Genomic DNA, 26085 nt, shown 5'->3' with positions numbered 1-26085 from the left:
TAACAGCCTAATCACAACACACGTTTAATGTCCACTTAAAAGTGCATTAAAACATTGATCAGCACCAACAGGATAATGAATCTGAATCTCCCAGCTCCATCTCCTTAACTGGCGCTGTTGCTCTCTTAAAGTGCCTATAGACAACTGAGAATGGAGCTATCTACCTGGCTCGTGTGATAAACTGCTCTGTGTAGCTCCAAAGCTTGCCTCTTCTTGCAAGCTTCATACACCAGCTCTTCTTTCTCTCTGTGTCCCCCCCCCCCCCCCCGGCAAGCTGAGCATCTTGTGGGGAACTGGAAACAAAGGGAACCCAAAATATTCCCTCTTTGCACCAAAATGCCTCTTTTCCCCAGTAGAAAATCTCTACGCCGTGGTCCAAGATGAATGCTACCAAATAATTTCAAAGAATTGGTCTTGTATATGATCTCGGCAGCTCCAATAGTAACTGCAACTCAATGGAAAACAACCCCGAATCTTACCACTCACTCTGGAATATAGCAATAATGGAGAAAACCACTCATAAATTTGAGATTTCGCCAGGACACTTTTTATATCATTTGGCATTCCTTTATTACACATGCAGTGGAACCATCATTTTCAAGACAAACCTCATCACAAGCCCGGAAAAAATGGAACTACGCTTGACAATCAAATCATGCTGATATTATTTACTTGCACTTTTTTCCAAATTTAACCTATGCATAAGTCTTATTACACCCCTGCTTTATAGTTTTGCCTCTCGTCTTTTGATTTCCGTCTGCTGTTAGAATAGTTTTGTATATGTTACAAAAGGAAATCTCTGTGCCTCTCTCTCTCCCCGCCCCCCCCATCGGCCCAAATGTACAGCTTGATACATTTCTAGTATGCAAAAGTACCTGATGGTCCGAGGGCTCCAGAACTCAATATCCCGTTGCCTCTTCTTGCTTGGGATTAATCTGACAGGAGGAGCGGATGCTGCCCTGGCTGGCAAAGGGAGGGTCTTAGGTCGTGGGGAGGGAGGGGCAGGAGACAGCTGTGAGCTGGAAGAAAAGTGGGGAGCAATGTACTTGACAGTCCTCTCTGCCTATTGATTTGCACCAGCCCCGTAACTGGTTCAGCCCCACGGAATCCCATGACTCCCATCTCGTTTGGTCAGTTTATTTATTTCTCTACAAAATACAGTACTTACCTTGCACATAAATAAAAACCCACGCTCTGCACTTTTGCAACAAAGATGGAGCGAGCTTGTTTTCTCCCACTCCAGAGGGCAGGACTCAAACCAATGGCTTCAAATGGCAAGAAATGAGATTCTGACTAATCATCAGGAATAACTTTTGGTTGGCAAGAGCTGTTCAACCCTTGGAAAGTGTTGGATTCTCCTTCCTTGGATGTTGTTGGGGGTTTTTTTGTATATAATTTTTATTAAGTTTTCCGTTTTACAATTTAAGATACTCGTTTTACTTCCTTAAGATGTTAATGACATCCCTTCTTCTCCTTCCATGGTTCCTTTTTCATATCATAAATCCCAGCATGCTTTACAAAAACCATACCATTCAGTATTCCATTATTGCATCCATCAAAACTGTTGAATTTATCTGAATGCTGCCAGTATTTTCGCTGTACACAGTAATTTCCCATAGTATATTCAATAAACATTTTCCAATCTTCTTTAAATATACGTTCTTCTTGTTCTCTTATTCTATATGTTAAGTCTGCAAGCCATTCTTCTTTAGTTGGGACCTCACTCGTTTTCCATTTGGGGGCTAACAAAACATGGGCCGCAGTAGTGGCATACATAGGTAAAGGTAAAGGGACCCCTGACCATTAGGTCCAGTCGTGACCGACTCTGGGGTTGCACGCTCATCTCGCATTATTGGCCGAGGGAGCCAGCGTACAGCTTCCAGGTCATGTGGCCAGCATGACAAAGCCGCTTCTGGCGAACCAGAGCAGCACATGGAAACGCCGTTTACCTTCCCGCTGTAGCGGTTCCTATTTATCTACTTGCATTTTGACGTGCTTTCGAACTGCTAGGTTGGCAGGAGCTGGGACCAAGCAATGGGAGCTCACCCCGTCACAGGGATTCGAACTGCCGACCTTCTGATCAGCAAGCCCTAGGCTCAGTGGTTTAACCACAGCGCCACCTGGGTCCCTCGGTGGCATACATAAATAATCATTTTTGACAGCTGCAAATTTCAGTCTGAGTTATCCCCAAAGGCAGTTATCCCCAAAGGCAGCCTTTACCGAAAGGGTCGTGGGCTTTGAAGGCACTCAAACTCAGGATGCAAGGGAGAAATGTGCTAAGAGGAAGGCACGCTTGGCAAACCCTCACCGTGACCAACTCCCGCCTGGGAACCAATGTCCCCACTGTGGAAGGACGTGTAGGTCCAGAACTGGCCTCCACAGTCACTTACGGACTCATTGTTAAAACCGTGTTTATGGAAGACAATCTTACTCGGCTACAACTGATCGCAGAAGAAGAAGAAGAAGAAGAAGAAGAAGAAGAAGAAGAAGAAGAAGAAGAAGAAGAAGAAGAAGAAGAAGAAGAAGAAGAAGAAGAAGAAGAAGAAGAAGAAGAAGAAGAGTTATCCCCAACAGATAGGACTCTGGTTTTTTGGGGGGAAGTACTTTTAAACATTTTTTTTCAATTCCTTATGGATCATTTCCAAATACTCTTTTACCCTTTTGCAAGTCCACCGCATATGAAAGACCGTTCCCTCCACCTCTTTGCATCTCCAGCACTTATCTGATTCAGTCTTATGCATCTTAGCAAGCCTACTCAGAGGTAAATGCCATCTGTGAATCATCTTCAGGCAGTTCTCCTTCAGAGAATAACACACTGTAAACTTCAAGTCACTTTTCCAAACTTTTCCCCAGAGGTTAACCTTCCTTGGAGGTTTTTAAGCAGGAGCTGGGTGGCCATCTGCCATGGGTGCTTTCGCTGAGATTCCTGAATTGCAGGGGGTTGGATTAGATGACTCTCAGGGTCCCTTCCACATCTACGAGTCTGTGAACAGAAAGTCGCTTACCGGCAGATGGAGTGCTCACCGGCTGGAAAGGGAGCAAGGTGAAAAGCGTGGAGACTTTTTAAAAACTCACAACTTGAGCTCATGCCCACTTAATTTCCCCGCTCCCAAGACATATTATTCTCTCTTCCTTCCCTATATGTGTGGCTCCATCGTGGCAACTGCCGGAGCTCTCTAGGCAGCAAGTCTGGCGCATTAAATACCTATAGTTGCAAAGTTTCAAAACGATTTGTGTTTGCCTCGTCCAGCCATGCCATGATGTTCTCGGAGCCTTTGGGTCTAGCAGGTGCTCTAAATCTGAGAATTAAAACAAGGGCATCCCAAACCACTCCACTCCTCCCTCCAAAAGACAGTTGTCTCTCTCGCCCAGTCCCCTGCTGACCCTTATCTCTTGCGGGTTTGGGGCCTGGCTTAGGAGGCGTCAGGCAAGCTGATGCAAAGGATAAGAGGAAAACCAGAAGAGCCCGGCTGGATCAGAAACCCATGACCCACCGAGACCAGGATCCCGTCGTGCTCACCGACTAGATGCCCACGGGAAACCTGAAAGCAGGACCCGGGCACAAGAGCATTTTTAATTAAATTTGTATGCCACCCTCTACCTGCAGGTCTCAGGGGTTCACAAGATAAAATAACAATAGCATAAAATGCATAATAAAAACAAGAACAAGAGCAGCCCAATTACCCCAGCCCTACCCAACACATTTTAAAAGGGCATTGGTTGGATGTCAATCAGCCAAAGGACTGGTTAAAGAGGAACGTTTTTTGCCTGGCACCTAAAGGTATATACCGTAATTTTCACTTTCTGCAGTTTCCAGCAACCGGTATTCAGAAGCATTGCTGCCTCACTGGCCATGGAGGCAAAAACATAGCCATTGACATACCCTCCAACATTTATCCAATGAAAATAGGGATGTCCTGTTCCCCCCCTAATAATAATAATAATAATAATAATAATAATAATAATAATAATAATACCGCCTGTTGTCTTTGTCCATTGAGTTTTCTTGGCAGGGATACTGGAGTGGCTTGCCAGTTCCTTCTCCAGGTGGATCACGTTTAGTCAAAACTCTCCACTATGACCTGTCCATCTTGGGTGGCCCTGCATGGCATAGCTCATAGCTTCTCTGAGTTATTCAAGCCCCTTCACCACGACAAGGCATTGATCCATCGAGGGCACTAGGAGAAGGGGACGACAGAGGACGAGATGGTTGGACAGTGTTCTCGAAGCTACAAGCACAAGTTTGACAAACTGCGGGAGGCAGTGCAAGACAGGAGTGCCTGGCGTGCTATGGTCCATGGGGTCACGAAGAGTCAGACACGACTAAACGACTAAACAACAACAAACAATAATACTGCACCCATCTGACCGAGTTGCCCCAGCCACTCTGGGTGGCTTCCAACATATATAAAAACGTAATAAAGCATTAAACATTTTTTTAAAAAAACTTCCCTATACAGGGCTGACTTCCGATGTCTTCTAAAAGTTGTCTAGTTACTTCTCTCATCGGCTTGGCGGGGTCGCATAACTCCATACCCTCCAACATTTCTACGGTGAAAAAAGGGACGTCCAAAGGAAAAGCGGGACATTCCGGGATCAAATGAGAAACCGGGACGGCTTCTTTAAATCTGGGGCTGTCCCTGGAAATTACGGACACTTGGAGGGTCTGGTAAAAGAGACCAGCAGAACTAGGATAAAGGTGGGATGTTGGAGGGCCTAGGTCCAACCTGAGGAGCCCTTATGTATCTCAATGCAGGGTGTGGGGTTTTTTTTGGGGGGGGTTACTTGGCAGGGCTTGGCCTTGAGGATGTTCGTGGGGCACCACTAGAGCAGGAAGGGGCAAGTATGGAACAATTGAGCCTTCTGGTTCAGAGATAAGAGGTTGCCTCAGCCAAGGTTGGGGGGGCTGAGGGCCAGATTGGAGGAACAGAGGAGGGACCCAAGTTGTGGGTTTGGGGGCTTGGGACAGAAAGGGCCAGCGGAGATTGCTTGGTGAGAGCTAATTCCTCATAGCAGGGGACGGGGGACAGTTTCAGCGGCAGTGAGGTCAGCGGCAGAATACCACTGTATTCTGCTCTGGTCAGACCTCACCTGGAGTACTGTGTGCAGTTCTGGGCACCACAGTTCAAGAAGGATACTGACAAGCTGGAACGTGTCCAGAGGAGGGCAACCAAAATGGTCAAAGGCCTGGAAATGATGTCTTGTGAGGAACGGCTTAGGGAGCTGGGTATGTTCAGCCTGGAGAAGAGAAGGTTAAGGGGGGATATGATAGCCATATTCAAATATATAAAAGGATGTCATATAGAGGAGGGAGAAAGGTTGTTTTCTGCTGCTTCAGAGAAGCAGACACGGAGCAATGGATTCAAACTACAAGAAAGAAGATTCCACCTAAACATTAGGAAGAACTTCCTGACAGTAAGAGCTGTTCGGCAGTGGAATTTGCTGCCAAGGAGTGTGGTGGAGTCTCCTTCTTTGGAGGTCTTTAAGCAGAGGCTTGACAGGCATATGTCAAGAATGCTTTGATGGTGTTTCCTGCTTGGCAGGGGGTTGGACTGGATGGCCCTTGTGGTCTCTTCCAACTCTATGATTCTATGAGGTCAACTCAACCCAAATTCTGTTGCAGATGACATTAGGTTTGGGTTGCACAGATGCACCTCTGCAGCGACACCCTCTTTGTGCGCGCGTGTGCCCCCCCCCTCTCCAAATCCCCGGAATCTCACACCTCTTTCGGGATAACAGTTGCACTCTGGTCTGGGTATCACCACTTTATACCAACTAAGTGGACATTATGTTCGGGGAACCGGGCCAGATTCAATTCCTCCAGCCTCTCTCCTGCGGATGCTCTTTCCCTAGCGCAGGAGGAGAGACAAAGGCCTCAAGATAATTAACTCTTCTCCTCCCCCCCCCCCCGCCACCGCCAGCCATCCCTCTGCCGCCACCCACCCCCAAGCTATCCCCTTCTTCTTTTTGTCTAGATATAAAAAGCCCAGGATTCCAGAAAGCTAGCCAAGGCTGGAAAGCTGTCAACAGCAGCTGGGTGTGAGGAGAGATATTTGCCAGAGAGAAGGGAATGCAGCACTCCCAGATACCAACAGCAAGGACCCCAGCCTCCGACCCCTTGCTCCCCACATCCAACCCCCTGGCTCTCTCAGTTTCGACAACCCCCTCAAAAACCCCAAATATCCCACCCTAAAGAGACAGACATCAGCAGACAGCTAGGACTTTGCTAGAGCGACGTCCCTGCGAGGGAGAGAAGGGGGTTTTCTTTTTATGTCTTTACTTATACTTTTCAAGTTTATACATTTCATTAGCTTTACTATCGATTTAACATTTCAAAGTCTGACTTCCTTCCCCCCCATCTTTCTGCGGTTCCTTAAATTTATTTTTTAAGATCTTCTGCATATCCAAATTCACTTACCGTCATTTGCTCGTTTAATTATCTACTTTAAATATGGACTTTTATGAACCTGCAGGGTATTACAATAATCTTGCTAATGTTTTTATCTGTTTTCAGTTTATCTGTAAATATTCAACAAACCATTGCCATTCTTTTATAAAAAAACAAAACAAAACCTTTGTTATCTTGATTTCTTATTCTTCCGGTAAGTTTCGCCATTTCGGCATATTCCGTAAGTTTTTGTATCCATTCTTCCTTTGCTGGGACTTCTGCTTCTTTCCATTTTGGGGTGAGTCACATTCTTTCTGTAGTAGCATACAGTACATGAAAAAATTTCTAGAGAATTTAGGTAATTCTGTCCCTATAATTTCTGAAAGAAAAGCTTCCATTGTTTTGTTTTTTTTTATAAAAGTTATTTTGGGCTTTCCTGTTGGAAAATGTTAGATGTTTTACTGTGCTTAATGTTTTGATTTGTTCGAAGCTTCCCAGAATGCCTAGGGCAACCCAGTCAGATGAGCAGGATAAAAATAAAATATGAAATGAAATGAAATTCCTCTCTCACAATATTAGAACTTGGTGGAATCCAGCAAAGCTAAATTCTGGAGGATTCAGGACAGGTGGAAGGAACACTACGCAGCGCATAACTGTGGAACTCCCTCCTGCAGGAGGAAGGGGTGGTCACAAACTTGGATGGCTTTAAAATAGGATTGGACAAATTCATGGAGGAGGAGAGGGCTATCGATGACTACTAGCCGTGATGGACACGGAGCAATGGATTCAAACTACAAGAAAGAAGATTCCACCTAAACATTAGGAAGAACTTCCTGACAGTAAGAGCTGTTCGGCAGTGGAATTTGCTACCAAGGAGTGTGGTGGAGTCTCCTTCTTTGGAGGCCTTTAAGCAGAGGCTTGACAGGCATATGTCAAGAATGCTTTGATGGTGTTTCCTGCTTGGCAGGGGGTTGGACTGGATGGCCCTTGTGGTCTCTTCCAACTCTATGATTCTATGATTCTATGGCTGTGCTCTGCCTCCACGGTTCAGAGGCAGCAAGGCTTCTGAATACCAGTTGCTGGAAAACCACAGAAGGGGAGAGGGCTCTTGTGTTCGAATCCTACTTCCGGGTTTCCCATAGGCATGCGGTCAGCCATTGTGAGAAGACGAGGCTGGGCTAAATGTCCCCAGAGCAGGCTCTTCCCATGTCGTGGCCTTTTCACATTCCTCTCATGCACCTGTCGAGACAGACCAGAGAAGTGGCCTCCCTTAGGGATGTCAGGGAGTCGGGAAGAAATTCAAACTGTCCACTCCACACTTCCCAGAGCAGTTCATTAAACAAAACCGCAGCTCTCATTCGAAATGTGCCCTTCGCCGGATTTTCTCCATCCGAAAAAAAAGAGTGCAGAAACGTGAAAGTGTGCCTAAAAATGCAAACGTTTCCCTATTTAATTTTTAAGCAGAATCCCTCCCCCCTCACTTGCAAAAGAAGAAAACAAAGCAAAACATGGTCATCTATTTCTGAATACAATGTGCAAGCATGCATTGTATTGGGGAAACTTGCTTTTTTTAAAAAAAAAAAGTTTATTCCCCCCCCCCCCAAGTGGTGCATCCTGCACTGTCATTCTACAGCTTCTGGAGGATTGAAAAAAAAAAACCACCTCTTTATCCTGGCTTTCAACCCTTGAGGTGCATATTTTTGGAACTCAACCTATTGTTGTGACTGCAAGTTGTTTTTAAAGCTGTTTTCAACATTGTGTTTTAATGTTGTAACCTACGGCTGCAGGCAGTAATGCTTCTTGAACCCCGGTTGCTCGAAACCACAGGCAAACAGTGTGCTGTTGCGCTCGGGTCCTGCTTGCAGGTATCCCCAGGCATATGGGTGGCCACTGTGGGAACAGCTTGCACCGCAGGAGGTTGGACTAGATGACCTTTGGGGGTACCTCCCAACTCTATATGCTTCTTTGCTTCTTCTACTTCTTCTCTGGCGATCACTTGTAGCTGAGTAAGATTGTCTTCCATGATATGAGAATCAACAGCATCTTGTTTTCGCTCACAGTAATGAAGATGACTTTGGTCTGAGTCATTTGCTGTCTTTACATGAAAACAATGCGGCTTCATGTTGCATTGGTAACATGGGGGAGGGGGGCAAAGGTGTGTGTTCCAGGTCGCATGAGCCTTTCCTGCCCTTGTCCCAAGGAACAAAAAAGTGCAAGAGTGCAAACGAACTGCATTATCCCGCACGTTGGAACTCCCTGCCTGTTGACAACAGACATTCACTTTCACTGTCCTCTTTTTGTGTTCTGCTTAAAAACGTTGTTGTTTAGGCAAGACTATCCTGGTTTTCACCCAGGCGGCCCGGGTTCATCTCTCGGTATGGGAACGGTGCAATTAGGGATGCAGGTGGCGCTGTGGGTAAAACCACAGAGCCCAGGGCTTGCTGATCAGAAGGTCGGCGGTTCGAATCCCTGCGATGGGGTGAGCTCCCGTTGCTCGGTCCCAGCTCCTGCCAACCTAGCAGTTCGAAAGCACACCAAAGTGCAAGTAGATAAATAGGTACCGCTCTGGCGGGAAGGTAAACGGCATTTCTGCTCTGGTTTTGCCAGAAGCGGCTTAGTCATGCTGGCCACATGACCTGGAAGCTGTACGCCGGCTCCCTCGGCCAATAAAGTGAGATGAGCACCGCAACCCCAGAGTCGTCCGCGACTGGACCTAATGGTCAGGGCCGTCTTAAGCGCCCCTCGCGCCGTGGTGCACCGGATCTCTCCGGCGCCCTCCCACCTCGTTTCCCAGCGCGGTGGGCGGGTGGGCAGGCACAGCGCGATCTCTCCGGCACCCTCCCGCCCCGTTTCCCAGCGCCCTCCCGCCCCGTTTCCCAGCGCGGTGGGCGGGTGGGCGCAGCGCGCAGCTGCGCGGTGGACCGGCGGACCGCCGGCCAGCGGGCGGGCACAGCTTGCGGCGCCCTCCTGGCAGGCCGGCGCCATGGTGCCCTGCGCCACCCAGCCTATACGTAGGGCTGGCCCTGCTAATGGTCAGGGGTCCCTTTACCTTTATCAATTGTAGTCCATTTAGGGATGCGGGTGGCGCTGTGGCCTAAACCACCGAGGCTCTTGGGCTTGCCGCCGGCTTCCTCGGCCTGAAAGTGAGATGGACACCGCAACCCCTTTGACTGGACTTAACCATCTAGGGGTCCTTTACCTTTTACCCATTTTTACCTATCCATTGTAGTGAACGATGGTACAAAAGAACAAAGAACACTAGCCCAAGGTACAAGACAAGGGTGCCCCCTTTCCCCAATTTTATTTGTATTGGGCATTGAAACTCTGGCCAATGTAGATTAGAGAAGATGGAAATATAAAAGGAATAAGCAAAAATTGAAAACAAAAAATAAGCTTACTTGCATTTGACTCCTTGCTAACAATCGAAAATCCGTTGGAAAATACGCAGGCAATAAAGGCACATTTAGAAAGAAAGGGAAAAAGTCTATCCAGACATATAGAGTGTTGACACATGTTTAGTATTATCTTTAGCGCATCGTCGATTTCAATTATATTTTCTGAATGTTTCATTTAGTTGCCTTAAACTCCACACACACCCCTTTCTTGCTTTATTCTTTCTGTAAACCACTTTGAGGTTTCGTTATAATCAAGCCGTACATAATTCTTGCGAAATAAATAAACAAAAGCAAATGCTCACTGGATCTGTATGTTGCCAACGCAGTGTGCAACCAGACTGGGGGCAGTTCATCATAGAACCTCTGAGCATGTGCCGTTCCCTCGCACCCGAGTCTCGAGGGCCATCTGACAAAGTGCCTGGCAGTCATAGGACAAAAATTCTGCAATGGGGAGTCACAACTTCTACTGATTTAAAAGGAGAATGATTTATACAATCTGAGAAGAAGTCAGGGTATCTGTTTTACGCCCAGGATATGCCTCATATGGCTTCTTTCAGTCCAAGTCAGGCACCCCCAAACTCGGCCCTCCAGATGTTTTGGGACTACAACTCCCATCATCCCTAGCTAACAGGACAAGTGGTCAGGGATGATGGGAACTGTAGTCCCAAAATAGCTGGAGGGCCGAGTCTCGGGGTGCCTGGCCTAAGTTGTGCGTTTTAATTTTGCCTTTTAATGCTCCGGATCGCCCAGAGATCTTCAGATTAAGGGCAGTATACAAATTTAATAAATAACAATAAGCAAGAGTTCTCCACCAGGAAGAGATGGATCTTGTGTGCAGAAGGAGCGAAGCAGAATAGATTGCAGTTTAATCGTAAATAAACTAAATGACAAATTATTCTGCTCCTACAACCTGTGGGGAGCTTTGCAGCATGGTTAAGGCCCACCTACCGGCCACAAGAATACCTTCCCTGCTGCCTCCTTTAACCGTTCTGGCGATGAGGACTAGAACCTTATGGCAAAAACAGATTCTGCCGTTTCAAATGTGGTGGAAATGCGATAAAGTTAAAAGATTTGGGGAAATGATATACAATGAACTGAAAAAGATTTTTAAGTATACCTTTCCCAAAAAAACCAGAGGCATTCTTATTAGGACTTATTGGACAAGAGATTGCAAAGGAGGTGTATATAATATTCTTGTATGCGACAATCGCGGCCAGGACTTTGTTAGCCCCAAAATGGAAAACTCAGGATTTACCGACGATCGAAGAGTGGCAGACAAAAATGATAGACTATGCGGAATTAGCAAGACTGACTAGCAGGATCCAGAACCAGGGGGAAACAAGATTCCAAAAAGACTGGAGTAAATTTGTGGATTATATGGAAAAGAACTGTAGAAGTTTAAAGACACTTGCAGGACTGAAATAAATCCTACGAATTGATTTTAAATGGATGGAATAAAGGAACTGCGAGATAAGAGCTGAATAGAAAACCAAATGAGGGGAGGGAGGGAAGTGAAGCTCGGCAGAGCATTGGGAAGGAGAAATTTGGAAAGAATTGCTAAAAAGATAATTATGTGTGTTGTATTTGTTTTTGAATGTTTGTTTTGTTTATTGACTTTAATGTGTTTATTTGGAAAACTCAATAAATTGCTTTATATATTAAAAAAAACCCAGATTCTGCTGTAGCAGGGGCACAATCACAGTTCTGCAGGATATACAAAGGGCTGCGGAGGCGTCAGAACGAAATCGAGCCCTGCAACCTTGCACTCCACCTGCCTTTGTCCTGCCCCAAGGCACCCGTCCCACTCAGCACCCCATTCCAGCTGCTGCTGCCGCCCACCCCCACCTTAAAAGCATCTTAGCTCTCATTTTCCTGGGCCTTTTGGACTCCCCCCTCCCCATCCGCCACTGCCCGCCAGCACGGACCACTTCCTCCCCCCCCCCTGCCCTCCGCTGCGACAAAAGAGAGCCGGGCCCAGGAAATGATCCGAAAGCATCCTAGCGCCACAAACAAAAACAGGTGTTAATCCCCAAACCCTGCCAAAACCGCCATCTCCCCCCCCTCCTGCCGCTTAATCCCACCCCTGGGCTTATCCTGGCTCCGAGCACCTGTCCCCTATTCCCCATCCCTCCCTCGGCTGGTCAACAATAGCAGCTGAGAATCAGCGCTAGTCAACAATGGCAGCTGAGAATCGGGCACCCTGGTCCGAAAGGCCTTGGGAAGGCGTGAAGTTCCCGGGGGGGGGGTGAGGGAGAGAGCTAATTCCAGCTCCCCATCTCTGACCACCCTCCGAGGCCCCCCCCCCGTTCCCTCAAACAACCCCCATGCTGTCCGCCCAAGGTCAGGGAAGGTGACCGGGGTGGTTTGGAGGGGAGGGCAGAGGTCAAAGAAAGACATTTCCCTCCCACCCGCCCCCCACGGCATTCTTTGAGGGTCATCCCTCCTTCTCAAGAGACATCCTGTCCGTGCACCGGTGACGATCGGCATCCATGGTGGTGCCGGGACAGCCACTCGAAGAATCGTAGGACCGTAGAGTTGGTGACGAAGGGTCATCTGCGATGCAGGAGCAAGCCATTGCACCTGCAAATATTCGTGGTCGTCTTGCAGTTTTAATTCCTTCCGAAATCTTGCAGCTTTTCTTGCCACAGGTGCTCCTACTGTATACCGTCCTGTGTTTTTCAGAGCAAAGGGGGGGGGAGGTGTATATAAATTTAATAAATAAAATAAATAAACAAATGATTAAATCATTAAATCATACTGACAAGCTGGAACGTGTCCAGAAGAGGGCAACGAAAATGGTCAAAGGCCTGGAAACGATGCCTTATGAGGAACGGCTTAGGGAGCTGGGCATGTTTAGCCTGGAGAAGAGAAGGTTAAGGGGTGATGATAGCCATGTTCAAATATATAAAAGGATGTCATATAGAGGAGGGAGAAAGGTTGTTTTCTGCTGCTCCAGAGAAGCGGACACGGAGCAATGGATTCAAGCTACAAGAGAGAAGATTCCACCTAAACATTAGGAAGAACCTCCTGACAGTAAGAGCTGTTCGGCAGTGGAATTTGCTACCAAGGAGTGTGGTGGAGTCTCCTTCTTTGGAGGTCTTTAAGCAGAGGCTTGACAGGCATATGTCAAGAATGTTTTGATGGGGGTTGGACTGGATGGCCCTTGTGGTCTCTTCCAACTCTACGATTCTATGATTCTATGAAATCATACGAGTTGCGCTCTAAGCCAGACCCTGTTTGCGCCATACATTTAAAGCACTGCGAAGCCGCTTTATGCAATCATGATTCTACGATTCTACGATTCATTTTATTCTACTGCATGTCAACAAAAAGGAAGAAGAAAGGTACCACGTCAGCGACACGAATTAATCTGTCATTCCTAGATTAAACACCTATATCAGAGCTTTCCAAACTGTGTCACACGACACGTTAGTGTGTCGGCTGCAGTGTGTCGGTGTGTCACACGAACGCTCCCTGCTCTCCTCCCGGGACTGGAAAGGGGTTAGTTTAACCTCTGGTTTGCTAGTAAAACTGAACTACTGTGTCGCGAAACGATGCAAAACTCGATTACTGTGTTGCGAAATGATGCAAATCTAAGAAGTGTGCCAGCAACATGCAAAATTTGGAAAGCTCTGCTCTATATTAATGCATAGCCTTTAGTGTCATCGGCCCAGTGGTCTGGAATGCCGTACCGGTAGACATTCAGCAAACATCTTCCTTTCCAGTTTTTAAAGGTCTGCCGGAAACTTATGCAGGCAATTAAAAATACCGTCTTTCCATAATTGTTAGCTGCTTTCCTAATTTTTACATTTTAACATCGATGGATAATGCAAACCGCTCTGATTTTTTAAAATGCATATTTTTAAAATAAAAAATAGATAATATGAGCAGAACTTGTGCCCCCCAAAACCCCTTGTTTTAGAGATATGCACTTTAACACATGATGACTTCCTTCAGAGCCCACAAAAGTGGGGCAGGTTAGGAACTGTGCTTCTCAAGACTCTCCTCCCTAACTGCAAAGTCTTCTCCTTATCAATGAATTGTCTCCCTCCCTGGCCTAGCATCTTCCGCCCATACACTTGCACAGACCTGAAACTTGCTGTCATTCCAGCTCACTTCCCTGGCGCTTATCAGCCACTGACAGCATCGTGTCCCCCCCCCCCCCGAGGAATGTCCCTCCCTCCTCTGGGAATAGAGGGGCTGCAGAGAGGAGAGGTTGTGGAGGGGGGAGGACAGTTGAAGGGATGAAGACGAGCGCCATTCATGGTCAGGCTGGTCCTTCGCGGAGCCATCTCTCCGAATCCTTGTCATCATGTCACTCACAGCTGCAAAGGGCCTGTTTCAGGGAGGTGGGGATGATGCTATTTCGGACAGGAGGATATAAAGGGAGGGGGGTTGGTCCAAAGGCTCAGATCTTGCTCGGACTCCAGGCTGAGTTACCTTCGTGTCCTGGCGTAAGAGATTTTTGGTCTCTGGGTGTCTGGTGGGGCTTGTGGGATGGGCGTAAGTGGAGGGAATAAATAAATTGGGGGTCTCGGGCGTGTAGGTCGGGAAAGGATGCGAAGGAAGCAAAACGTCTTTTGGCTGCAAATATTTTCTTCCAAGCTGGATCCGGAATAAGAGGGCTGAGATGCTGTTTCTCTTGCTGCTGAGGTCATGTAAGCGCCACGTTTAAAGCTCTTCCCCCAAAGATTGTCGAGAACTGTCGTTTATTTCAGGTGCTGGGAATTGCAGCTCTGTGGTGCGTGAACTACAGTTCCCAGGATTCTTTAGGGGAAGCCATGGGGGTGAGAGCTTCAGATTTGTGACCCTAAATGAGTTGGTCCATGTTTGCTTTTGTAGGGATCAACATTTGTTTCTTTAGCAAGTTTGATCTGTTATCAGAACAATGATGGCAATAATCTGTAAATGGCTTACATACTTGCAGAAGTGTCAGTGGGCACACAGACACACCTGCCTATTTACCTGTGTTGTTTAGACACACCTGGGTGCATCTCTCTGGTGTCTGTAGCCCAGGCGTACGGGAAGTGCAATGAAGCAGAAGTCAGGGATGAGCAAGTAAACTGCGAGGATGGAGGTTCTGGTTTGTGGAAGTAAGCTTTTGAGTTCCACAGGTCTCCGGAGCTCCCCAAGGGGGCTTGCGAAAAATCTTTCGGTCGCCTACGAGGGTGAGGTGCGTGAAGAAAAGCTTTGTGGATATTGGGGCTTTTGAAGAAAGATGCTTGCTATCACCTACAAGGGGCCAGGGGGAGAGGCGAGTTAACAGAGAGGGAGGAGGTATTTATATATCATTGACTGAAGAAGGAGACAATATTGGGGGGGGGGGCGAGTAGAGCTTGCAGTAAACAGAGAAGGAAAATAAAGGCGAAGAGAGGGCTCTGAAAGCACTGAGGACTGGAAACTTGAAATTAACACTTGGGCTGCATGCGCACCACACATTTAAAGCAGATTTAAAGCACGTTCCCACCCAAAGCAATTGTGTAGTTTACCCACCACAGAGCTGCAGGTCGCTGCCCCCTTAAGAAACTACGGTTCCCAGAATTATTTTGGCGGTGTCTGCTTTAAATGTAGACAGCCCAGTACGGAGCAGTAAGATGGTCTGAGGGATGGAAGAGGGTCCCGCCCCCCCCCCGCCCCCAGGAGGTGTGTGAAATAAATCGAATAAAAAAGAAAAATATTTTTGTGGAAGGCAACAAAGGAGGGCAAGAGGGGGGGGTTGGAGATGAGTTCCCTGTATACATTGGGGGGGGGCTTATGGGGAGGGGGCGGACGAGGCCATGGGTGACAGATGGAGCAGGGAAGAAGCAAGATGTTAGAGGCTGGATAGAGGAGTGGGTGACTATTACAGGCAAAGAAAAATGTGGGGGTTGCTTGGGTGGAAGAAGGAGATGTAGGGGGGGCATTTATCCTCCCCAATAAGGCTATGAGTTTTTGCAACCCCTGCCTCTTCCACCCACCAACCTCTTGGCCCAGACTTTCCAGCTGCTTTTCCCACCTGCTCAGCGAGAAGATGCGAGCGGCCGGTTCCTGACTCAAGCCCGACACTCATTCTTCCTCCACCAACTCTTTTCATTTCTTTTCTCAGACTCTAATCTTCCTCCTCCAAGGCTCTAACAGGTAGGATGACCTTGTCTCAACCTTTCTGCCGCTTCCCCCCTGTGTCTCCTCATATATGAACTGAATTGTATGAAATGAATTGTATAGGGGGGAAACTGCGCTGTAAAAATGTGTCTTATCAGGCAAAAGCTCGTTCAAGCATATATCATGATATATTCGCCTTAGAATGCTTATGAACTTTCATGGGGACTTTTTTTGTTTTGTTTTCACTGCAAACTGGTATGGAAATGCAGAGAGCCAACTCAGCTATACGGCTGCAGGTATAACGTTTTAAGTGCATTACACAAATGTGAGGCTAGATGGCAGTGGTGAGCTAATGGGAAATTCCATATGTATTTTTTAAACGGTTTTTTTTTTTAAAAAGCATTTTCACAGCTATATTTATATATGTCTAGATTCAGCGCTTAAGACTGAAAAAATTAGAAACAGAGGTCATGTACATTAAAAGCATATTTCGCCTCAGCCCATATAATCGAGGGAACTGTAGTTTACCCCTTGCAGAACTACAATTCCTGTAACAAAATACAGTTCCCAAGAGTCTCAGGTGTGCGTTTGCACGCTTTAAATGTATGGCTTGTGAGAAACTGGAACTGGCAGATTATCCCACTACTAGCAGGCTACTGAGATATGATACAGTACCTTCCACGAGTTGTTGGACTACAACTCCCAACATGCTGGCTGCTAGCGCTTATGGGAATCGGAGTCCAACAGCCCTTAGAGCAGGGGTAGGCAACCTCAGGCCCGTGGGCCGGATGCGGCCCAATCGCCTTCTCAATCCGGCCCACGGATCAGCGTGTTTTTACATGCGTAGAATGTGTCCTTTTATGTAAAATGCATCTCTGGGTTATTTGTATGGCCTGCCTAGTGTTTTTACATGAGTAGAATGTGCGCTTTTATTTAAAATGCATCTCTGGGGTATTTGCGGGGCATAGGAATTCGTTCACCCCCCCCCCTTTTAAAAAAAATAGTCCGGCCCACCACAAGGTCTGAGGAACGGTGGACCGGTCCATGGCTGAAAAAGGTTGCTGACCCCTGCCTTAGAGGGCCACAGGCTCCCTATCCTTGCTGAAAAAATACTGGTGCTGCTGTGTGCCAGTGCTGAGGAACGGTGGTCTCTCTCTCTCTCGCCGTAAGCGGAGCTTCTCTCAGGCCCTCCCTGCCTTCTTCTGCCACGCAGCATGGGTGACGCCGTGATGGCCGAGTTCGGGGTGGCAGCTCCCTACCTCCGGAAATCAGACAAGGAGCGCCTGGAGGCCCAGACCCGGATCTTCGACATCCGCACGGAGTGCTTCGTGCCCGACGAGAAGGAAGAGTTTGTCAAGGGCAAGGTCACGAGCCGCGAGGGAGGCATGGTCACCGTGCAAACCGAGAACGGCAAGGTCTGTGGCAAGGGCAAAGGTCGGGAGTGGTGCAAAGAATCAGAGAATTGCAGGAAGGGACCCTAAGGGTCATCTAGCCCAGCCCCCTGCCATGCAGGGTCTGGGATTTGCGAAAGAGGTGGGCAGGGACATAGGAACCTGCCTCATCCTGAGGAGGGACCCATTGGTCCACCTAGTTCAGCCTTGTCTACACTGAATGGCAGATGCTGTCCAGGACTTAGCTGTATCTGGCGGCACCAGGAGCTGAACCTGGGACGACCGTATGGGTGCAAAGCAAGAGGCCGTCCCCTAATGGAATGGGAATCCAAGGGGCTTGAACAGCAAAGAGCATTGCCAAGAAAGGTCGGGGAGGATGGGCCAAGGAGGCGTTCATGTTTGTGAGGACGCTCGTCTCCAGTGAAGCCGAATATCGGAAGATTTGGGGCAGGGGAAAGAATGTGCTTCTTTCCGCAGCGCATCGTTAAACTGCGGAACTCACTGCCACAGGAGGCAGTGAGGGTTGCCCATCTGGATGACTTTAAAAGTGGGTTGTGGCTATCCTGTGGGCATCTGTGAGAACAGGATGATGGATGAGATGGGCCCTTTGGCCCTGATCCGGCAGGCTTTTCTCACCTTTTGATGATTTCTGAGGAGAGCAGGATATAGTGTAAAGTCAACGAACTGGCAATGTTTGAAGAGGACAAAGGGGCAAGGGCGTACCCACCATGCGGCAAGTTAGGGCAGCTGCCCTACTCTAGAAGCAGGGCTGGTGGGCAGAGGCGGAGCACAGCCCGGCGGAGCGCGAGTTCGCCATTCCCGCCGCACCGCGCCGCACCCTCCCTCCAGCTCCCCGGCGCGCCCTCAGGCAAGGCCAAGTGCGGCGGGGAACCAGGGAGCGCGGCGCGGTGGGCGGGAACGCCGAACTCGTGCTCCGCTGGGCTGGGCTCCGCCTCCGCCCACCAGCCCTGCTGCTAGGGAGGGGCACAGCCCGGCGGAGCGCGAGTTCGCCGTTCCCGCCCGCCGCGCTGCGCCCTCCCTCCAGCTCCCCGTCGCGTCCTCTGGCAAGGCCAAGCGCGGCGGGGAACCAGAGAGCGCGGCGCGGCGGGCGGGAACGCTGAACTCGCGCTCCGCTGGGCTGGGCTCCGCCTCCGCCTACCAGCCCTGCTGCTAGGGAGGGGCACAGCCCGGCGGAGCGCGAGTTCGCCGTTCCCGCCCGCCGCGCTGCGCCCTCCCTCCAGCTCCCCGTCGCGCCCTCTGGCAAGGCCAAGCGCGGCGGGGAACCAGAGAGCGCGGCGCGGCGGGCGGGAACGCTGAACTCGCGCTCCGCTGGGCTGGGCTCCGCCTCCGCCCACCAGCCCTGCTTCTAGGGAGGGGCACAGCCCGGCGGAGCGCGAGTTCGCCGTTCCCGCCCACTTTGTGGCCCCTCCCCTTCCGTGTCTTGGCCCCTCCCCTTGCCCCCCCCTAGTTTTGATCCTGGGTACGCCCATGCAAAGGGGCTGTGGCTTTTGCATCCGTCAAAGGCCAAAGAACCATGGTCATGACCCAAAAGGGGAAGGAGGAGGTGTTCTGGAAGCTTAAAGGTCCGATGGGAATTGGTGGGTCGGTGTTTTTGATTGTGCGATCTGGACGGTGGTTTTCTGCTAACTCCCCCCAGACGGTGACAGTGAAGGAGGCGGACGTCTACCAGCAGAATCCGCCCAAGTTCGACAAGATCGAAGACATGGCCATGTTGACCTTCCTGCACGAAGCTGCCGTCCTCTACAATCTGAAGGAGCGCTACGCCGCCTGGATGATCTATGTAAGTCCGGCGGGGGGGGGGGGCGGCTTCCCACCATCTAGGGGGCTACCTTCCCCAACCGGATGGCCTTCAAAAGTTTTGGACTAGCACTCCCATCAGCACAGCCATCTGGTGACGGTGATTGTCTTGGTGCTGATGGGATTTGTAGTCTAAAATGGCTGCTGACTGGGGCTGATGGGAATTGTAGTCCCCTTTGGTCAACTATGGTTTCTTTGCTAGATCTTCAATATTTTTCCAGCAAACCAGCCACAGATCGAATGCCCACTCCCAGACCCACCAAGTGTCCCTATTTCCCAGGGATGTCTCTGATTCAGAGAAGCTGTCCCGGTTTCTGATTTCATCCCGGAATGTCCCACTTTTCCTTGGGGTGCCCCTATTTTCATTGGAGAAATGTTGGAGGGTCTGTAGCAGGCATCCCCAAACTTCGGCCCTCAAATATGTTTTGGACTACATTTCCCATCTTCCCCAACCACTGGTCCTGTTAGTTAGGGATCATGGGAGTTGTAGGCCAAAACATCTGGAGGGCCGCAGTTTGGGGATGCCTGTTCTGGAGCTATCTGACCCGTGAGCCGTCTAGAGACAATCCTGTATAGGGAAGGGGTTTTTTTATGTTTAATGTTTTATTATGTTTTTACATATGTTGAAAGTTGCCCAGAGCAGCTGGGGAAACCTAGTAAGATATCTGCGATACAAATAGTAAAAGTATACTGATGAAATGGGATGTCCCTAGTTTCATCGGATAAATGTCGGAGGGTATGAATAATAATAATAATAATAATAATAATAAAAATAATAATAATAATTTATTATTTATACCCCGCCCATCTGGCAGGGTTTTCCCAGCCACTCTGGGCGGCTTCCAACAGAAAAATGAAATAATTTTTTTTATTAAACATTAAAAGTCTCCCTAAACAGGGCTGCCTTCAGATGTCTTCTAAAAATCTGGTAGCTGTTTTTCTCTTTGACATCTGGTGGGAGGGTGTTCCACAGGGCAGGCGCCACCACCGAAAAGGCCCTCTGCCTGGTTCCCTGCAACTTGGCTTCTCGCAACGAGGGAACCGCCAGAAGGCCCTCGGTACTGGACCTCAGTGTCCGGGCAGAATGATGGAGGTGGAGACGCTCCTTCAGGTATACTGGACCGAGGCCATTTAGGGCTTTAAAGGTCAGCACCAACACTTTGACCTGTGCTTGGAAACGTACTGTATTCTAGAATAAATACACTTTATTCTAACTTGGTTCTCGGCATGCATGTCCCCCTCAGCTTTTCGTTCCCTCTTCCTTTCTCCCCCCCCCAGACATACTCCGGCCTCTTCTGTGTGACTGTTAACCCTTACAAATGGCTGCCGGTCTACAGCGCTGAGGTCGTGGCTGCCTACAGGGGCAAGAAGCGAAGCGAAGCCCCTCCTCACATCTTCTCCATCTCCGACAATGCGTACCAATACATGTTGACGGGTACAAAAAGATTCATTGCCCTTGTGTGGGGATTTTATTTTGTGTGGCGGCAAGGGCAAGTTTATCCCAGAACCCTCCTGGCTAATCTGCTCCAGGGAATTGTAGCCCAAAGCATTTGGAAGGCGCTGGGCGGTGAAAAGCTAGTCTAAAATCTCATAATATGCTCAAATTCACTGCATTCCATGATGCTACAAGGTATAAGCGGCCTTTTTAAATAAATAATTGGAGAACTGGAGAAACCCATAGCCTATGGCTGTTTACCAAAGCAAGGGAACTACCATGTTCTGAAGGACTCTATCTTTGACCACCTGGTATTAAGGGCAAAAGAGGAGGGGGCAATTTTCAGTCCCTTACCTTGCATGTGAACATTTCTGAGCAACCTCTGGTTAGCCGCTCAACACCAGAGACATTGGTCCTCAATCTCACCCATTCTTACATTCTCTCTTTCCTTCTAGACCGAGAAAACCAGTCTGTCCTCATCACGTGAGTGCCTCAAAATGACCCCCTTCTCCCAATTTGGCATGTTGTGAAAAACCCAAAGTATTTTCTGACTGCATAAGCAGCTGCAGGCTTCCCTTCTGACCGGCTGCCTCACAGCCGTATTCTGTCCTAATTCCAGCGGAGAATCCGGTGCAGGGAAGACGGTGAACACCAAACGGGTGATCCAGTACTTTGCCAGCATCGCTGCCATCGGCGACCGCAAGAAGGATGCCGCCAACACCAACAAGGTACCCACGAGTGATCGTGTGCGAAGCGCAGGCCTTTCCCTCCTGCGCGAAGGCCTCCCGCCTCCTCTTCCAGCCGAGTAATGCACTTAAATTCCTCTTGAAAGTCTGCAACGAGGAAGAGGGGCGCAGGGAACGCATTCCACAAATGGGGAGCCACCACCAAAAAGGCCCTGTCACTGCCAGGCAGGTTGAGCCACCAACAAGGCCTCACCAGCTGATCGTAAGGTCCAAGATGGTTGATAATGGGGAAGGCACTCTTTTAAACTATAGTTCCCAGGATTCTTTGGGGAAAGCCGTGACTCTCAAATCAGTATAAGAGTGCTCAGCTGTGGCTGGTCCATTGGGGTGTATGGGGCACTGCCTCACCGACCGCAGCTTGCCCCCAGCCAGCCCCCAAATGTCTACCTTCGCATATCCAACCCAGGAACCAGCTTCCTCCTCCTTAGTCTCAGTGTTGCCCCTTGGAGAACTCAGTTTCCCTGAGAGCTGCTTGAAACGAAGGCATGGATGTGAAGAAACTCTGGTTTCTGACATGCTAGCTTTCTTGCGTAGGAATCCATTCTGGGAGCCCCCATTTACATCTGAAACTGGTGCAGCCCAGACATAGGTTTCCCACCCCAGGGAGAATTAGGCCCTTGGCATAGCTGGCTAAGGTCCCATTAACATCGTACATTTCAATCACAGAGTTGGAAGTGACCCCGAGGGCCGTCTAGTCCAACTCCTTTTGCAGGAATCTCAACACGCCGTCTCCCATCCAATTGGAAACCATATCAGGCCCTGCTTAGCTTTGCGAATGTGCCAGTGGTTTTATTGCTGCACCACTAGGAGGTCATGTACTGCTTTGAGCGGTCATGGCTTTCCCCCAAAGAATTCTGGGAGCTGCGGCTTATTCATGGTGCTGAGAGTTGTTTGGGGACCCACCCACCCCAGTCCACCCCATTTCCCTGAGTTCTCTGGGAAGAGGGATTGGCTGTTAGACCACTCTGAGAATTGCACCTCTGTGAGGGGAATGGGGGTCTCCTAACAACTCTCAGTGTTGTGTATTGAGTCAAAGGATTTTATATCTGTATTATTATTGTCTGTATTTGCATTAGGATAAAGTAACTGCCTTTTGGTTCCAGAGGGTACAGCTACTATTGGTTCATTTAAGCTGCTGTATTTGGATCCTCTGTCTTATTGGTTTCCTCCAAAAGGCAGCACTGTGATTGCTTGATATTGTTCCCTCCAAAATGTATCCCTTCCTAGCTAGTCCCCTGTCCCTATAAATGTAGCTTTCCTCTCCTCAGTCTTCAGTCTTGTTCACTGTAATAAAGAGCTGTTACTAGAGAACTGTCTCCAGCATGTTTTGTCAAGAGAGCTGAAATCACAAACCCCACATCACAACAACTGGCGACGAAGGTGGGATCCGGAATGCTGAGGAGCGGTTAAACACAACCCTGCCTCAGAGTCCGGATTGCAGCTGAGAACAAGACTCACTGGCCAGCTGAGAAGACGACCCTGCCGCTAGGACAATGGAGAGTCCAAGGGTATTGGAGCCCTTCCAGCCATCAGAGCCCCACACCTGGGAAGACTACGTCGAACGCTTCGAGTTCTTCGCAGTGGCTCAAGGGATCACCGATGCCAGCAAAAGAAGGGCCACATTCCTGAGCTACTGTGGGCCCGAGACCTTCAAGCTGGCCAAGGCATTACTTGCTCCAGCGAAGCTGAGTGAGACATCTCTCAAAGATATTCTTGCCTGCCTAACAAGCCACTTGGCGCCTACTGAGACCAAGATGGCCCGGCGGATGGAGTTCCATAAGAGGCAGCAGCATGCTGGGGAGTCTGTATCCACATTTCTGGCTGAACTCCGGAAGCTCGCTCAGCACTGCGGCTTCCAAAATCTGGAAGAGACTCTCCTGGATCGGTTTATTGGTGGTCTGAGCAGCAAGAAAGCCAGAAGACGCATCGTGGCTAAAGAAGAGGTTACCCTTGCTTCAGCCTTGAAAGAGGCCACCGCCACGGAGAATTATGAAAGAGAGGAGCTTGATGCCAGTCGCAAGGCCACTAAGCCACAGATAGAAGTTGCGCATGCCATGGACGAGCTAGAGGCTACTCCGAGCCAGAGCCCAGTCCGTGGGGTCAAGTCGGTGCGTCAGGCCTGCACAGTGCACAGAGATCGCCGAGGCAGTTGCCCAGGTTGTGGCGGAAACCATGAAAGGAAGAGTTGTCGTTTCAGGGATGCTATCTGCCGGACGTGCGGAAAGACGGGTCACATCGCCAGGGTCTGTAGATCGGCGGCGTCGGGAGCGACAGGAGCACCTAGACTGGAGCATCGCAGACCGCCCACAGCAACTCGTTTTCTAAAGGACTGCCACTACGTAACGGAGATCAACGGGAGGGCCGTGCAGTTTCCAGCGCAAGGCAAGGCACACGTCAAGGTGAAGATTGAGGGTCAGCAGTGCGACATGGAGGTGGACTCCGGATCCGCATTCACCATCGTGTCGGACCAGACCGCGAAGACATTCTTCCCCAGGGGTAAGTTGCCCCCTCTGGAGCCCTTTCCGGCAACCTTGCAGTCGTACTCAGCAGGCCGCATCCATGTTATGGGAATGTGTGCCGTGAGAGTACAGTTCCGGGACAAACAGGCTGTACTCAAACTGGTGATTGCGAAGGGCAGTCGCCCCAGTCTCCTGGGCACTGACTGGTTCCCTGCCCTGGGACTGAGTATCTCAGGGCTTAATTCAATCCAAACCTGCCCTGAGATGAGTGAGGTATTATGCAAGGAATTTGCTGGTCTCTTTAATGGAAAACTGGGTTGTTATAAAGGGCCCCCAGTTGACTTCGAGTTGGACCCCGGGGTGGCTCCAATCCGACTCAAACCAAGGCGAGTGCCATTTGCACTGCAACCCAAGATCGAGGCAGAGCTGGATAAATTGGTCAAGCAGGGAGTTCTCTCACCCGTGGACTCTGCTAAGTGGGAGACTCCAATCGTCACACCCCTTAAAGCAAATGGGGAAGTCAGGATATGTGCAGATTACAAATGTACTATCAATAAGGCACTCAGGGGAAACTCATACCCCATTCCAGTCGTATCACATCTGTTGGCTAAACTGGCTGGGGGCAAGGTGTTCGCCAAAATTGACCTGGCACAAGCTTACCAACAGCTGCCAGTAACCCCACAATCAGCGGAAGCACAGACTATTGTCACACATAAAGGGGCGTTCAGAGTTAACAGATTACAGTTCGGAGTTTGTGTGGCCCCAGGGATTTTTCAAGGGCTCATGGAACGCCTGTTAAGAGGTCTGCCGGGGGTCTTGCCATTTTTTGATGATGTTTTGATTGCTGGAAAAGACCCACAGGAACTGGTTGCGCGTGTCCGTGCAGTGTTGCTCAAGTTCAAGGAGGTGGGGTTGCAACTGAAAAAAGAAAAATGCAGTTTTGGGGTGCCAACTGTGGATTTCTTGGGGTTTAAAATTGATGCATCAGGCATCCACCCCACAGATGCTAAGATTAAGGCCATCATCGAGGCACCACGACCACAGAACAAGACGGAGTTGCAGTCATTCCTGGGACTTATTAACTTTTATCATTCGTTCTTACCCCAGAAAGCTTCGGTAGCTGAACCATTACATAGACTATTGCAGAAAAAGAATGTGTGGCGATGGGGGCGGGAGCAGCAGAAGGCTTTTGACTCCTTGCGAGGAATGCTGAGTAGCAGGAGCGTCCTTGCTCATTATGATGAGTCAAAGCCGCTGGTCCTGGCATGTGATGCCTCTCAATACGGTCTGGGGGCTGTGCTGAGTCATAGGGAACCGGATGGGTCGGAAAAGCCCATCTCTTTCTATTCCCGTACGTTGTCGCCCACAGAGCGCAACTATGCTCAAATTGATAAAGAGACACTGGCTATTGTGTCCGGAATCAAAAGGTTCTATGATTATTTGTACGGTCGCCATTTCTCCATTGAAACGGACCACAAACCACTGTTAGGGTTGTTCAACCCAAACAAACAAACGCCACAAATTCTCTCCCCCAGAATGTTGCGTTGGTCAATATTCCTGAATGGGTTCCAGTACACCTTGACCCATGTGCCGGGGAAACAGTTGTGCCATGCTGATGCGCTGAGTCGATTGCCCCTTCCTGGCGGGAGCAATGAGGATCCTGCTCCGGCGGAGCACATTATGATGCTAGAAACACTTCCGGGGGCTCCTGTAACAGCTACGGATATAGCTGAGAAAACTAGGAAAGATGCTGTTCTCTCCCGTGTGCTCACTTGGGTGGGGAGGGGGTGGCCAGGTGGTCCGCATGAAGAAAAATTCAGGCCTTATGCGACAAGGCAGCACGAATTGTCCATGCATAAGGGTTGTCTCCTATGGGGAGATAGGGTGATCATCCCAGCACCACTGAGAAACAGGGTTCTTGAGACGCTTCACATGGGACACCCGGGAATGGTCAGGATGAAGTCGCTAGCCCGATGTTATGTGTGGTGGCCTGGAATGGACCAGAACATAGAACAATGGGTACGAACATGCAAGGCATGCCAAGAGGTGCGGCCAGAAGTGGCCAGAGCACCAGTCCACTGGTGGGAGCAGTCCAGGACTCCCTGGAGCCGGCTGCACATAGATTTTGCTGGGCCATTCCAAGGGAAGGTCTTTTTGGTTATCGTTGATGCATATTCCAAATGGTTAGAAGTGGCGATGGTCCCTAGCATGGCATCAGCTGCCGTAATCAAGGTGTTGAGGCAGCTGTTTGCTACCCACGGGTTACCTGAGACCATTGTATCAGATAATGGGGCAGCTTTTGTATCCCAAGAATTCAGGGCATTCTTGGCTGATAACTTTATAAGAGGGGTCACATCCGCGCCCTTTCACCC

The 26085-nt window shown here is 49.4% G+C and overlaps 1 protein-coding gene across 1 annotated transcript in view; it reads left to right on the top strand.

The window, feature by feature from the left end:
* Nucleotides 1–14162: 14162 nt before the first annotated feature.
* The window catches only part of LOC118094384 (myosin-6), a 56683-nt gene continuing 44760 nt past the window's right edge, over nt 14163–26085 (top strand). Inside the window, exons 1-7 of the mRNA XM_060281859.1 lie at nt 14163–14237; nt 15869–15900; nt 17078–17279; nt 18913–19056; nt 20352–20508; nt 20964–20991; nt 21128–21236. Of these exons, the coding sequence (XP_060137842.1) occupies nt 17079–17279; nt 18913–19056; nt 20352–20508; nt 20964–20991; nt 21128–21236 (639 nt within the window). The 5' untranslated portion in view covers nt 14163–14237; nt 15869–15900; nt 17078. The remainder of the gene's footprint in view (nt 14238–15868; nt 15901–17077; nt 17280–18912; nt 19057–20351; nt 20509–20963; nt 20992–21127; nt 21237–26085) is intronic.

Source organism: Zootoca vivipara, chromosome 13 (assembly GCF_963506605.1).
Source record: "Zootoca vivipara chromosome 13, rZooViv1.1, whole genome shotgun sequence".
Taxonomy (NCBI): Eukaryota; Metazoa; Chordata; class Lepidosauria; order Squamata; family Lacertidae; genus Zootoca; species Zootoca vivipara.
The sequence above is the reverse complement of the archived record's forward strand: the minus strand, read 5'-3'. Positions and strand labels throughout refer to the sequence as shown.